Source organism: Thermobia domestica, chromosome 14 (genome assembly GCF_964235325.1).
Source record: "Thermobia domestica chromosome 14, izTheDome1.hap1.1, whole genome shotgun sequence".
Taxonomy (NCBI): Eukaryota; Metazoa; Arthropoda; class Insecta; order Zygentoma; family Lepismatidae; genus Thermobia; species Thermobia domestica.
This window is the reverse complement of record NC_137467.1, coordinates 150,649,973-150,666,852: the sequence shown is the minus strand read 5'-3', so window position 1 is coordinate 150,666,852 and position 16,880 is coordinate 150,649,973. Positions and strand designations below refer to the sequence as shown.

General features: G+C 36.1%; 1 protein-coding gene across 2 annotated transcripts in view; it reads right to left on the bottom strand.

The window, feature by feature from the left end:
• The window catches only part of btv (dynein cytoplasmic heavy chain beethoven), a 437,347-nt gene that overhangs the window by 406,241 nt on the left and 14,226 nt on the right, over nt 1-16,880 (bottom strand). For both annotated transcript variants that reach the window (XM_081739028.1, XM_081739029.1), the window contains exons 5-9: nt 14,471-14,606; nt 10,468-10,594; nt 9,683-9,816; nt 7,830-7,921; nt 4,098-4,238 (exon numbers count right to left, since the gene is read on the bottom strand). In XM_081739028.1, coding sequence (XP_081595154.1) covers nt 4,098-4,238; nt 7,830-7,921; nt 9,683-9,816; nt 10,468-10,594; nt 14,471-14,606 — 630 coding nt within the window. The remainder of the gene's footprint in view (nt 1-4,097; nt 4,239-7,829; nt 7,922-9,682; nt 9,817-10,467; nt 10,595-14,470; nt 14,607-16,880) is intronic.

Sequence of the window (16,880 nt, the reverse complement as noted above, 5' to 3'; positions counted from 1 at the left end):
ACATAAAAACCATAATGAGGTACTTATAAGTATATAAAATCTCATTAGAGGGACAGACAGATATACTTGTTTAACTTTATCACTGGCATCGCTGTCAGTTTCAGGGATAGAGAATCCCTTCTGTGACTTGGTTGCTTAATTTAGAAGACCGATGACCTCTTGAGGAAGACCGGCTTTTTGGTTTCATCTGGAGTTACAGCCTTAGTGAGGAAATATGGGGTCTGAAGTTTCTAATAGGCGATGCATGATGTCAATAGTTGTTGCCTCTTTTGAGGTTTTCTTGGAGTGAAACTACTTATATTCTTTAAAATGTTTATTCCTGATCTTGTATTTCTTCTGACATTTGTCCCATGGGGAGCACTGCTGCAGAAACAATGACTGCACCGTGAACTAGAACTTTGTGGACAGAGGTAGGCATATAATACCAAGGATATAGGGAAACGAAGAGTTCGGCTGATTCATTACAGTAATTATTAAACGCATCAACTTTGACGGAAAAGCCACTTAATAATGTGCCCAATATAACACCGAACCTGTGAATCAGTTCATGATCTGTTCTGCTGAAACTTATTATTTCTCAAAACAATAGCGGTATTACCGTCATTTGAAGAACCACTTCCTCCAGGTTTTGGTTGGTCAACAATGATACTTAGATTTCTTTTTGAAGTTTTTCTGGATTGCTTGTTTTCGTCTATAAACTAGTGTTTCCTCTTGCTTGCTACTGCTTGACTTGCCGTCTATATGAAACATGACGTAAATATTCAAAAAATCTTATCCAAATATGGAAAGTGGAAATTCCAAATCTGAATGAGAATTAATTATGTCTTTTCCTATCAGGATATCCAATTGGTTCATCATCTCCGAGGTAGCTCCGCAAATATAGCAATTCTGGGTGGATGTTGAAGTTATGGCACTGCATACTTTTCCAACTACCATCGTTAATGAAAATTGATGTTCTATTTGTATCATTTAGCCCTTAATTGCATATTCAGTTTTGCTGAGATTCTTAATTTGCTGTTCGAAGTTGGAAGCTTCTTTTCTCACGAGGTCCCGGGACTCTTTTCGAAACTCAAATTTAATAGGTCGACAAAAAATGTGTGGAAGATGGTTTAAGGTTGTGTCATATTACTGTTGGCTCAAATTGGTTATTCGTAAAGTATAGTTGTAGTGGGACAAATGACGTTAAGAATATGTCGTTATCTGAAAATTGATCTTGTTCTGCCATTTGCGTGTACTGTGATTGGCCACTACTCCCATCAAATCCCCATTTGGACAAAAGTATCAGTGACTTGATAGTCTTTTGGGATTTGTTCCAATACTGGCTCTTGCACTTGTAGCAGTTAATGTGTGGTATGATCTAGTATATCTTGAATATTAACTTCAGAGTATTCTAATGGTTACATTTTATGGATAACACCGCTTTTTAGCAACCAGAAATTTTTTATACTGTGTCATGAATTCAGCATTTAGAATTCATCCCTTGCCTGCCTCGAGAAACAGAGCTCATGCGTTATCTTTTGTGTAGCTCCCAATAGGTCGGCTTTTCGAAACAGACTACTAAGCTCTCCTAATTTTGATTGCTAACGTAGGCGATTTCTGCATTTTGTCAATTAGTTTTGCAGAGTCTATGTTCCCAGTTTCTCTTTCCTTCATAGCTGCTACAAATGTTAAAGATTCTGCACTCTTGAAAACTTGCAGGTCCACAGTTTCCCTTCTCTTCATTCTAACGCTGCTGTCATCGAAGTCTGCTTCAGTCGTCCTCTCTTAGAAGTAGAAGAAGATGGAATTTCAACATTAATTTTAGAAGTAAAGTCTTGGTCCAACCACCTTGCGTTGTTTTTCAGAAATGTCTGTGAATTCCTTCCCGCCTTGCTCAGTTGGCGAAATAATTCGCTACAAAATCGCGAAATATCCTTATCAATATGTTTCCGCTTCTTTTCTGAATCTTCTGTCCCTATTTCTTGTATTACGTGGCTTAACAAGAATGCCTTTTATTCTTTCCTCCCACCAGATTATAATTGTAAAATCTTTTATACAACGTTTCTTGTAGACGTCGATATTCCATTTTCAACCTACGTTTAGGAAAATTTACTTGTAATAACATGCTGCTGCAATGCTTAATTCTGAACAAAGACAGTTTATATTCAATTGGAAACGGAGTATAACCGTGCTTACATGAAAACCAACAGAAATGACTTTGTTGTTTTGCTACGGAGTTCATCTCTCCTCCTGTTTCATTTGGTATAGGCAGATACTATTTACAATATAATTTAAAATCGCAGGACACCGCAATGTGTTTTTTAGGAGGTAAATCTAGAAGAACCATATAACATATAACAGCAGATTTCAGCATCGGGAAACACCGGGAAAATTTTACAGCTCTGTATAATTACAAGAATAGGATTTTAAATTAATTTATAGTCACATTGCTATGTATTAACTCATCAAGAACCAACTGTGTACCTTAAAATGCATTACTTTATGGATATAACTAGAGAAAATATACAAGTCAATTCACATAACACGATAATCACCAGAAATAAACGGATGCCAATATCTTGTATTGAAACAATGGGTATTTTACCACACTAACGCTGGAGAGCAAACCACACACACATAACGTATCAGCTATCAGTACTCTTTGGCGAGAGGCTTATCTCTTCATGCCCTTCAGTTTTATTAGTGTCACACATACTAGAGAAAATATACAGTCGAAAAACGAGGATATTCGTACTTTAAAAATTGCAATTTTGTCCGGGTTTTGGGCCTGTTAGAACCACTGTGCACTGTTCTGCAGCACTAATCACCTTATCAGATCCAAAATGCCGTCTCTTCAAGTGTTATTCGAGTTCGGGGAATAATTGTCAGACGGAGCTAGATTTGGGGAATAAGGAGGATAATCTACACATTAAAACCCTAGATCATGCAATGTTGTTTGTGTTTGCAGTGCTCGATCGGCAGGGCATTGTCCTAAACAGAATTTCCTTTTCAATTTTCCGCGCCGTTGCACTTTCAATTGTCTTTCAGTTTTGTTAATAATGCAGAGTAATACTGAGCATTAAATGTCTGACCCTTGAGCAGGTAGTCTATGAGTACAACTCCATCCATATCCCAGTAAAATATTGCAACCACTTTCCCAGCCGACTTCTGTCCCCTGAATTTCTTGAAGCGATCGAAACCTCAGTGCTGATACTCCACTGATTATTACTTCGTTTCAGGATCGTAGTAGTACAACCATGATTCGTCCATGATTATTACTCGTGACAGAAATTGGAAAGTATTGTGGTCAAAATGGAAGACTACTTCCTTTAATACACTCACTCTTTTATGCTTTTAATCTGTTGACAAATTTTTCGGAACTCATTTTGCTAAGAGCCTGCTCATGGCCAAGTCGTCATGAATTATACTACCGACGCGTTTCTGGGAAATGCCTACAATCTATTTGGCAGAGATTTTGAAATTTTCAAGAGTAAGTCATGAATTTCATCCATGATTTCGGGAATTATTCACTGTTTTTCGTTTTCCTGTACGTAAAGCATTATCCGTTGAGAAATCGCCAAATTTAAAATGTGCCACCCACTTCTTCACCACTGCATATGATAAAGGCGAGTTCCATAGTGTTTCATTGATTTTCTCATGCATTTGCTTAGACGACTTTATTTAGATAGAACAAAAATTTGATTACATCTCTGATCTCGGGCACATACGATCACTTCAGGTGCATGAAAAACCCAATGAGAATTTCTTTTTTAATACGAAAATTTGTATTTGCACATATGTATATAGTATTCTTTAAAACTGTACAATTTCATCATTCTATCTGCACTCCTGGGTTGAGCTATGAATTTTTCAGCCCCTTCTATATAAATTTTTGAATATCAGGTAGTCTAAAAAGTAGTGAGCCTTTTGCGCACGAGATGAAGTTAGTGCGCTCAAATAGCATGGTATATGAGTCGCAGCAGATCCAGCTTAACGTCATTTGATGGCTGACAGTTTATGCTATGGTAAAACAACAGCCCGTCTACTGTTCTATTACTGACATACCGTTTGAAACCTCAAGCTCCTTTGGCGGCTCATCCATTACGTACAATTCTTACCTCTTCAAGTCTGTCCCTAAAATTCAAAACATATGTGGGTTTGTAAGAACTCCCCTGCCATTGATGAGGGGTGTAGTTTGACCAGAACAATGAAGTTAACTTCTCACAATTGTCTACCCATTTATTACAGGTGTTCATTCCCTGAAATCAAGATAACAATTTCAATTAATTTATATCATCTGAAAAACTAATCAACAGTATTTAAAGCTACAGGAAATGATACACATAGGCACTAATATATAATAATACTAACTCCTAAGTCCTAATGCTATTGGCTGATTGGTTTGGAATTTAATGTTCCTCTCAACAAATGGGTTATACGAGATGTGGACTTAACAGGTTAACGTGAAATTCGTGCATAAGATCCCACCCGCTATAGAATCTGAATCCACAGCGTCAAAGGCACGTATGCTAACTGCACAGACAGAGAAAGTACTTCAAGTCCGTATAGCTCGCAAGAAATAGAATTGGAATCAGGCCAACAAAATTTCATGAATCATTGTATTTCTATGCCATTTCTGTGCGGTACATGCAAAAAGTTAGATGGTCAATAAAACTATAATTCATTTTATTTTCCACAATTTCTTTATATGATAAGCAACACCACAGGGTGGATATAAAGCAGGATGTGAATTACCGGGGGAGATATTTCCCCTCAATCACACTTCGATCTCCTGTAAAGAAACTAGAGCCTGTCTATTCCACCCGTGCCCTCGGAAACTATGCAAACTATACTTCGGCCCAGCCCCCGCCGCCCTCTGACGGACGAAACCCTCCCTTTGCTTAGGGAAAAGAAGTTAATGGTCTCAGCTGTGTTGCCAATTTGTCATTCAGTCGCTTGATCTTGACGAGTGAAGATCATAGGCTACTTAGAGCGGCTAATAAGACAGACCACAGCGAAGCCCGTGAAATAATTCATTGTAGCAACGCTTTCGCATCGAACAATTGAAAGATATCGGTTGCAGCAACTTATCCCTCCTCTTTCGAGGAAGGCACGGGAAATCACATAGCGACAGTTGCGCTTGCAGGGAAACAGTTGAGATAGAAAGGCTTTAACTGAAGAATTTCTGCAGGGGATGCTTGTTCCACCCTTCCATAAACCATGTTTAATGATTAAAAGTTTGAGTATATTGTCAAATTTTATTGGGTTTTGTTTTTTCATGTTATTTTAACCTTCTAGCTGTTTTCTGAAATGAACAGTTGTAAACTATTCACTTTTGGCTTCTAATTTTATACTTTTAGTTACCATAATAAACAGAATTATTTTTCCTGTTTTAACCACCGCCAAATTTAACTGTTTTATTGTGACTATAGTTGTCAGTTGCAATTATATTCTCAGACCCTTTGGTCGGAAGTGAATTTTGGATGACGTTATACGAACTACGTATATGAATTTGCAAATGTTTTACAGTACATATATATAAATGAAAGTGACAATGTTTGTGTCTTAATAGCTCTTGAACCACCCGATCTCGATCAAATTTTCAACATAGATGAGGTTCGGGCCTGCAATGGTTTTTATCATTTCATTTTGACGATGCAACTTAGAAATGAAATGAAATGAAATCTTTAAGTTTAACGTCCCACGGTTATGCCGGTTAGGCTAAAAGATACGGTGATAATGAGAAATGAGTGAAATGGTGGAATGAAGAAAGTGGGAGGAAACGGGAGAACCCCGAGAAAACTCACGAGCACGGTGTTTGTCCACCACAAAGTCCACACGGCGCGAGCTGGGATCGAACCAGGGACCCCAAGCACCGGAGGTGAACGCTCTACCACTGAGCCACCGCGCCCCCCGATGCAACTTAGAAGAGGAGGTATTTAAAAATGATCGAAAATTAACCATATTAATATAGAATTCATAGTTTTTGGGATCGCTGACATGAACAGTGACACCTCCGATGCCGTTTAAATCCAAATTCAGCCCCGCAACTTGGGGAAGGAGGAGGGATATATATATATGATCGCAAATGACGATCGATATTAGTATCGAATCCATAGTTTTCGCGGTCGCTGAGATGAACATTGACACTTCAGATACCGTTTAAATCCAAATTCACCTCTTTACGTCCAAAATGAAACGTATTCTCCCCGTGAGAAGAACGGATATTCTGCTAGTATGTACCACGTAAGAGACTTTCAATTCTATACACTCAAATACATTCGGGACGGCAGGTGTGAGCATTTCAAGCAATATATACAAATTAATTATTACTGCTAAATTTATTGATTTAAGAAATTCCTTGTTTATTATTGTTCTTAGATAATCATATTTAAAGGTGTGTTGGGAGAGAGTAGTGTCTAATTGTCCGGTTATTGTATCTTAAAACCTCTGTGTTCTGTTGAGCCTCATTCGTCACCACTCCCCTCCTCAATATCACCAACTTAATTCGCACACTAGTGTAAAGTCTAGAACCCACGGAAAAATCAAGGAACATCATATTATCTTAATATGAAAGTATCCACATATCCACAACCATTCTCAAGAAACACCCACTCTCAACGTTCCAATATGCTTCTTTGAATTCTCTTAAAAGTTCGTTAAAGTTTAGTTCTAGAATATCTGTTGCAATATTATCCTCTACTGAATTCTTCATATCCTAGATTTTCACAGCATATACTTCAAATTTCAAAATTCCTTCTACGGCAAATTCCATGCGATTGAAATCAGGTGATTGTGATGCCCTTTCCACAGGAAATCTTCTCCTAATCCAGGATCTGGCACACACACTATGCAACAGCTTTTTGCCAGAGAACAATACTACAACTGGAAATAATGTAAGTAAAAGAATAATAGTCTCCGCAAGAAACAAACCACGTCACTAGGAAGTACTTTCGAAGAACATCGTCTTCGTCGTCAGCTTAGGCACACTTCAAAAATAATTTAAACCATAGGAAAGAAATTATGGATAGGTAAAAATGCTTTAAAATGTGAAAAATGCTTTAAAAGAATTTTTAAAATGTGCGAAGTCAAAGCAAACTTCAAACAAAAAGGAAATATTGTACCAGAATCTCTGAGCACATTCGCATGTCCAAATCTCGTAGCTTAAAACAGTTATCAGGATTAGCATCACATCTCAAAGGAAATAACCACAATATTGTTAATACATATTTGATCAAAAAAGCAAAAACAGCAACTGAAAGGAAAATTAAAGAAGCTTATTACATTCATAAGGAGAAACCGGCACTCCATTCGTATAAAGGTTACAGAAATGCCATTTGGAACAATGTTTTTGCTACTGATTTTCGCCGTCTGGAAGATAACGAAAAAAGAAAAACAGTAAACAACAATGAACAGTGACAAGTGCATTACTATTAATATATGTCTATTTCTAATGACAAGAAGATTTTTACTTCTCAAAAAAAAAATAAATAAAAATAAAAATAAATAAATAAATAAATAAATCAAAATAAAAAAAATAAAACATTTTTACCTATCCATAATTTCTTTCCTATGGTTTAAATCCTTTTTGAAGTGTGCCTAGACTGACGATGAAGATGATGTTCTTCGAAAGTACTTCCTAGAGATAAAGTTTTCTTGCGGTGACTATTAAAATTGGTTTAAAATTTACACTATCTTAAAAAAAAAATGTACATGCAATTATTATTATTATTGGCTATTTGGCCAAGAGAAGTTGATAAGAGCAAAGTTTATATATATATATATATATATATATATATATATATAACGAATACATAAGAAATGAATTAATATGTTATTGAAATACAGACCTGAAGTAAAATTTCCTCGATTTGGTTGAAAGGCCCTTTCCATAGATCCACAGCACTAAGCTTACTTTGCACGAATCTCGCTATCGCATTCCCTGAGGAAAGAAAAGAAAAGTAAATATAACATTAGAAGAAGAATTATCTGACAAACTGATGAATTTATAGTTGCCTATAGTAATCACATCCCTTTCTATTAAGTGGAATGCATCAGATGATACAATGTTTCCTTCTTAATCGGAATATTCTAATTTCACTTTCTCAAACCACCTGAACGTAAAACACCCTAACTTTCACTTGACACAATGTGCTAACTTGGTCAGGAAACATTAGCAATAACAGCACTAACTTTAAATTCTGACTCCCAAATTATTCTGGCACGTTTAAGTTTATCGGCTCCCCTTTCAACCTTGTTCACAGGAGTAAAGAGAAATAAAATCAACAAAATCATCAAAAAATACAAAGGAACGAACTTGACAAGGAAAAGTATGCTTTCCTGTTGTTGGTGTTATGTTAGTATTTTTAATCCTAACAATTGGGACCTGTAAATTTGTTTCTTTATTTAATACTTTATTCGTTACGCTTTTAGTAATGTAATATTGGGAGTACAAATTAGTTTGATCCGTTTCTTTGTGGTCAAAAATGCATTTATTTCAGAATAATGCTCCAATGCCATTTAATCGAAGTATCAAGATTAATCAAAGTATTGTCCATCTCTGGCTACGACTTTTTCCAACCTCTCAGGCAAGTTTCAAATTCTATCTCGATTTTTTTTTAATGCAATCCAAGTTAGGAGCCAATTTTCGATTTCTGCGCAAGAAGTGAACCGGTGACCTTCCAAATCGTGCTGCATCTGTCGGAACAACCAGTAATCAGAAGGAGCAATGTCCAGTGAATACGGCGGGTGCGGTAAAATATCCCACTTGAGAGTTTCCTTTTTTTCTTTTTTTTTTTTTTTTTTTTTTTTTACGATTTCTGCAACATAGCGTAGTATTTTTTCTTCTTGGGGTTGTAGAACATCCATTTCTCATCCCCAACTACATTCCGATGTAAACAAACAAAAAAAAATCTTCGTTGCCTTTGAATCAGCTGCTCGCAAGTAAAAAATCGTCTTTCAACGTCTCTTTGTTTCAGTTCATAAGGCACCCAATTGCTTTGCTTGTGAATCATCCCATGGATTTCAATCGTACGGAAACTGCTTGCTGCGTAACTCCCAATGATTCTGCAAGCTCCTCTTACGTCTGACTCGGATCTTCATAGAGAAATGCCTCCAATTCTTTGTCTTTGAATTTTCCTGGCTGTCCAGAGTGACGCTTGTCTTTAACGCTGAAATCATCATTCCTGAAACGTCGAACCCATTCCCTACATGATTTAACAGTTGAAGTATTGTCACCATAAAATTCTACAAGCATTCGATACGCTTCAGCACTGTTCTTCCAATTACTTAAAATTAAAGCAGAAAACTAAAACCTCCCACAAATGCTGCTTAGTTAACTCAAAATTTGACATATAATACAGTAAAAAATAGGAATTTTGTATGACATAAACTGAAAATTACTGACATCTAACTTCTCTGAAACCACCGAAACTAGCTGTCATTATGAAACATTCATAACATCCAGAGCCATCTTTTGAAAACGGACCGAACTAATTTGTACTCCCAATAATCTGGTCGCTGTTCGAAACAAGCCATTTCGTGGATATGAACGAATAAACGATTTGTTACAGTAGTACTCAAACACTACTGGGCACAAAGGGATACGTTTTAACACCTTCCTTTTGTTATATATTCTAAATGAGGATCCAGTGTAGTATTTGCACTTTTTAATTTACATACTATAGTACTTTGCACTTCTTACCTGTAATATCTATTAAATGTTCCATGCGTGCTTGAGGATACTCCCATTCGTCGTGTTTCCAAAGATCATCCAAAGCATTGTTAGCTGTTTCCAATGCGTCTTCAATGTCGAACAGAGAAACTTGATCCAGAGAGCTATTGCAAAAGAATATTAATAGAATAAAAACTGAACTTTTAAGATTCAAAATGCAATAAATCAATGATTAAAATATGCTAACACGCTTAGGGTTCTTTTCTCTTCACTTACTTGATATTCCGATTCCTGTAATTCTCTGTGCTTACAAAGTTTTCGGGACTACGTGAAGCCTTGTTCACGAAGGATAAAAGCAGAAGTAAAAGTTTTAATTATTATAATGTAAGTAGCTTGTACAGCAATTTTATGAATACGACGGCCACTATTTATATTTTGAGCCTTGGCAACACTGATTGTAATTAGGCGCTATTTTTTGTTAACCCCTTATACAAATGTGTGTTGGAATGTATAACTCGTAGGATATGATTATGTACTTTTCTAAAATTTCAATACTTCCAGTGTACCCCTAAAAATGTAACAAAGAAATAACGGACATTTTTTAAAAATATTAAATTAGAACTGAAAAATCTACACAAAATTTGCAATCGATCAGTGAACACGGCATCTTTCCCAAGAACTCACTGTCGAAAGGATTGGCCACAAACATATAAACTTTTTTTTGATCACAAGCATATAAACCTAGCATTTTAATATATATTAATAGATTAAAATGAAAAAAAAAAGTCGTAGTAAGAAGATAAAACAGGGTTTACCTGAAGTCTTTGCTCATGGGTTCCAAAATATCGTAAAATGCTTTTCCTTTGGCTCGATCCTCTCTTGAGGGAGACGAATTCGCAACTTCTGACCAATATTGTATTTCATCTTGTGGAGTCAATATTCCTGTAAGGAAAGAAGAAAGAACTCTCAAGTTTCAGCCTTAACAAACGTCACATGAACAGATTTCCAATCTTGCTAACATTCTTTTCAGGAAGGTTAAAAGAAACAACACACAATTGTTTACTACTGTAAACAACACTGAATTATACTATTGTTCATGTGGTCTGAGTAAAAGAACACCGACTTTAAGAGTGAGAAAGTGTATGGCTGTTCAGGGAGCGGTCTGGGTAGCGTAGTGATTCACGCATCAGTGCGGTACGCCGAAGATCCTAGGTTCGAATCCCAATCCAGTCATGTACTTTTTTTACTCTTTGTGTATCATTGAATTCGCACCGACAGACGAGTTGGTGTGTTAAAAATCGCTTGGTTTCTCCTTAGCAGTATGTATGTATGTAATAATAATACTTGAACGCTCAGATCAAAAGCGTTGGTTAGTTTCAAATAATACTGTATAATGAGGAAAATCGTCCTTGAGTCTTATGCTTTGTAAATTTAATCGAAGAAACTTTTTTCTACTCAATAAAAATAACGAAAAAGAAGTTGGAGGTATGTAACTTTCGTTACTAATTATTTATGGTCTTCTAAAAACAAGTTGCTCCTATATCCATTATTCCGCTGACTAATATATATATATATATATATATATATATATATATATATATATATATATATATATATATATATATATATACAGGGTGGCCCATTTTAATCTTTACACGGATTTATCTCGAAGACAGTTGAACATAAATGAACCAAACAAGAACTCAAACAGAAAATGCCATGGGGCACATCGAATGGTCTTGTCGTGATGTCCCCCGGGGCCACCATTCATGGGGTTGATTTATTGATTTTGAGTTTTACGTCCCGTTCAGCAGCGAGGCTATATGAGACGTGGACCTACTGATTAACGTGGAATCCGAACCACATGCGCTCCCGCCGGGAATCGAACCCGGGTCTCCCGCGCCGAAGGCTCGTACGCTAACCGCTTAGCCATGGAGGAGCTCCACCATTCATGGGGGTCCAGGGCCCAACTTTAAAATTTTAAATGGAAACATGAGTCGAGTGATACCTCGTTCGATAAGCTCCAAACACTAAATAGCGTTCTGGCAAAAGATTTTTCATATTGGTCACCATTTTCAAGATGACCGCCAAGACATGGTGCCTGTATCAGATAAAACGTTCAGTATCAATAATATGAAAACGGTTGGAGATAAAGGAACAGAATAAAAAGTGAAACAGGAAAATAGCATGGGACACACCGAATGATGTTGGAGCGGTGACTTCCAGGGCCGCCTTTGATAGGGGCTCAGGCCCAACTTCGAAATTTTAAATGGAAATATAGGTCAAGTGATACCTCGTTCGATAGATCTTCAAACATTAAACAGCGTTGTGCAAAATATTTTTCAGATGCGTCACCGTTTTCAAAATGGCCGCCAAGACATGGTGCCTGTATCAGATAAAACGTCCAGTGTCACTAATATGAAAACGGTTGGAGATAAAGGAACAGAATAAAACTCGTATAGGAAATCAGAGGGTATTTATCATTCTACGGCTCGAGAATGATGCAACAGGGAAAAAGATGAAAAAGATTATTAAAGTGCCATAATGCAAAGAAGGAAATCTAATTCTCAGAAAAATATCTTTCCCACCTTCCTCCAAAAGTGGGTGAAACGGGAATGAACGGAACAATCTCAAATGAGAACCTCACTTTTACAATAGGTACGGTTTGTCTGAAACATTTGTGTATACAGTTGACTGGTAATGTACTGAATAAAATAAGTTGAAATTCGGTTCGAAGAGTAACATTCATTTGTATTGCAAAGTGTGATTTGATAGAAAAGAGGAAGCAACTGAAATGCGAAGCAAAGGTTGAAATAATACATTTTTGGAACTTACATTTTGCCTGCTCCTGAGAATTTAACGCAATGCGTGCAAGATGTTTGGGATGCATCTGCATCAGTATGTACCGTTTCGTTACTGAGGTTCATCGCTAAAAGTTAATCGGGATGTAACTGTGGGCAATATCTCAGTGGACCTTATATTCTCTTTTAAATTTCCCTCGCAGGTGGTATTAGGTAGATTAAAAATGGGCATGCATCCTGCTCCGCCAGTTATAACTGAGATTGTCCTTGTCTTTCTGTTGTACTAAATGAATATCGGGATGGTACCTTCTGTACTGCCATGACCGTTGACTTTCCATATCTTTGCCCACTAATCTGCGGTCTATGCATTGGACAACTGCACGTCATAAAATAAAGTTATGTCATGTCAATTCACGTTCCTGAACTTTACGCAAGAAAACTGAAGTTCCTATCTTTTTTCACAGTGATTTTAGTTTTTATTGATCTATTGAACGAGGTATCACTCGCCCCATGTTTCCATTTAAAATTTAAGGGCGGTCCTGTGGGTCTCTGCGACAACACCGTTCGATATGCCTCATGGCATTTCCTACTTGAGTTTTGTTCGGTTAATTTACTTTCAACCATTTTCAGATTAATAGTACTGGAAGTTTTATCGGATACAGCATCACGTCATGGCGGCCATTTTGAAAGCCATGACCCATATAAAAAAGTATTTTGCAACAACGCTTTTTAGTTTTAAAGGTCTATCGAACGAGGTATCACTCGCCCCATATTTCCATTTAAAATTTTAAAGCTGGGCCCTGGTCTCCCATGAAGGGTGGCCCTGGGGCACCGCGACATTATTGGACGTTCCCCATGCTATTTCCCTGTTTCACTTTTTAATCTGTTTATTTTCTCCAACCATTCTCATGTTAGTGGTGGTGGATGTTTTGTCTGATACAGGCACCATGTCTTGGCGCCCATTTTGAAAACGGTGACGCAAATGAAAAATATTTTGCCACAAGGGGCTATTTAACGTTTGAAGATCTATCGAACGAGGTATCACTCGACCCAAATTTTCATTTAAAAATTTTAAAGTTGGGCCTCATCGTATTTCCTATTTGTGTTTTTGTTTGGTTCAATTATGTTCAATTGTTTTGGAGATATTTCCGTGGAAAGATTAAAATGAGCCACCCTGTATATCGAATGTTCTAAAAATGACGCCCACGGACAACAGAGCGCTATTCTTTAGGTCAATGTACAGCGAAAATGTTATATAATGGTATACCATTTGGGCCCTCTTTCAGCCGCTATGGGGCAACGTTGCACATTAACTTGGAATCATTAGCATTGATCTACGTAGGTCTATCGACTTAAACTGCCATCTTGAACTATTTGATGGATTAGTAGATCTAATCTATGGTTCTTTATCTGCGACGTTCCCACATAGTGTAATTTGCGTCTCTAGACGAGGGCCAGCAGAGAAATTTACAATTATATATATTTCTTTGATTTATTTTGCCTTGTAAAATAGTGTTCTGTAATATGTGGGCACCATTCTTACCATGATCGGACTTGGTATCAAGTAGTGGGTTCTGGTTTAAATACTTGGTTCCACATAGCGTTACACTGAAACACGATAGTTACAACCAATATCTGCAGAGTAGTTCTACATAATTCGAATTACGAAGAAATTGTAAACTAAATCTGTCAAGATGAGTACAGAATTTTTTGCTTCTAGTGCATTAAATAATTTGAACGTAGACACAACGTAACCCTGGTAACTTACAGCTTACCGAAAATTGTAGCGACACTTAAAAAGTTCAATAAAATAAACTTCTATTTCAGATGCAAAAACAACTACATTTAGCCAGCTGGTAGTGTAACTAGACACTTGTGTGACACTATAATCTTCCATTTGTTGACACTTGCCAGCATCGCATCATTTGAAGATATCTTAAATAATTTAATAATTAATCAAATCACTGATTTACCTAACTACATCCAAATAAACGGAAAGTACAATTTTTTTTTTTACCTGCAAAGTTACCATCTTCCGAATGTCTTTCACGTGACGCTGATCCCGATTTGTGTAGAACACTTCTTAGGCCTGTTTCTAACTGAGTTATTAATTCTTGCAATTTAGGATCAACGTAGTTACTCCATTTCTCATCCTAGGAACAAAAGTGTAAATTGAATTGACATAGAATTATATAAACGAATAATAATAATAATAATAATAATAATAATAATAATAATAATAATAATAATAATAATAATAATAATAATAATAATAATAATAATAATAATAATAATAATCTCCTCCTGGTGTTACAGTTTGGTTCCAAGTGTATGTGTGTGTGTATAGGTGGTACTTTATTTCTTGGTAACTAATGGCTGAATTTAACCATCGTGTAAAGCATAAAGTTCGCTATATTGGTGGTCGAGCGCGAATAGAGACAGAATCGGCTTGTATGTGGTATCTTGGGGGAGAGGTAGCTCAGTGGTAGAGCGCCTACATCTTGTGCGTGGGGTCCGTGGATTTTCTCGGGGTACTCCCGTTTCCTCCACTTTCCCATTCCACCAATTTTTCTACCGTCATTCATTTGCCTTAATCATCGTTTCCTTTATCCTAAAAGGCATAATCGCGGGATACTAAACTGAAATATTTCATTTATTATTATTATTATTTTATTATTATTATTATTATTATTATTATTGCTATTATTATTATTTGCCTAGGAACAAACTTTTGTATGTATCAGTGAAATACTTCCTTTTTCTGCAGGAGCGATTAAAATCTTGCCGTTATGCTCCCATATATCAAAATGAAACAGCTCAATTCGTTCACATCAATTGTGACTTTACACAGATATTCACTTGCCTGCGTAATTAATATTCTTTCGATAAAAAGAGCATTTCTTATCTCCAAGCAGCAATATCGTTGACAGGAAATTAATAAAATTTAGCATATATAATTAAATTTTCCGATAAACTTCCATATGAACCAGAAAGTTGAATCTAATTATCCAGCAACAATCATTTGAAATCTAACTGCAAGACCCATAACTCATATATTCAGATACCCACACAAAATATCAAGAAACAATGTTGACCATGACTGCAGATGTTCCAGCATTACGCTTAATTCGATCCTAAAAACAAGACATATGCTTAAATTTTAGCACTAGTGAGAACATCAGAAAAAAGAGATTGAAGAGCATTTATAAATATTCTTGAACAAATACATCATTATTGCAAGTACTACTAACATTAATGTTTATTTTCTCTCATTGTTTGGAAATAAAAGAGAACTTCTGGATTTTTGCATAAACACAAAATTTAACAAAATGATACACAAAAAAAGCACAAGTCCTCTGTACAACATTCACATAAAAAGTACATGATTTATTGGCATCAAAAACTACCTACTGGAAACCCTAGCTAGTAATTCACTGACGTCAATATTTCATAATTCTTTACTTTGTATTGACTTTTGTACAAATACTTTTTTCAGTGAGGGACGTGAGGAGGGGTGAGAAAATCAAAATTAAATCTATTTAATTTCTAATCTTCAAAGTTTAGACAGAAACAAAAAATTCAAGGGAAGAAGGCTAAGTCTCCTACTTCCTCACTTCTGCGAGCGCAATGAGAAGAATGGTCTTATAATGAATATTACGGATGGCAAAAGAAACCAACGGGATAACCAAGCTCGGAAATCGAACTTGGAACCCGTTCAGCACCCGTGCATTGATCGCATCACTAATGTCAACCTGAATGCATACAAAACTATCTATATACAAATGCTGTTTTCTTGCAATCCGTGATGCGATTCAAACAAAACGAAATTTTGTTCCAACCTCACCACAAACAATTGCAATAAACCACTATATTGGAAGTTAAGGATTAATCAATTGTAGATAAAACATACTACAACGAACTATTACGAACTACTGCACAAAGGAGAAATCCTGAATTAAACACACACATGATCCAATTTACTATATTTATATTATGCATGTTTTTAGCTTTCTACATACTTACACAAAGGTTAAGAAGAATATTTTAAATATTTAATAATAGAAAAATTGCACAATTATTACACGCAGGTCCATACGTTATGCAGCCATCTTTCTGAATAGTTTATTGCTCTTCTCATTTCTCTCACGAAACTCCACCCATGGCATAGAACCCAAGCGTAAAATGAAGTCTCAAACTCCTCACAACATACGAATTTTTATTCATTTCGTCTGCACATGTACTCTCATTGGCTGGAGCATTATCATGACGTTAAGTTATCAGAATAGTTCTCACGGGTGAGGTTCAAACGTGAACAAAGAGTGCATTATATTGTAAAAAGAAAGAAAATGCAGAAATGAAACGAAATGCACTTTTTAAAGTCTAATGCATAAAATAAAATGAATATCCTTCAAATTAGTTAGGTTATA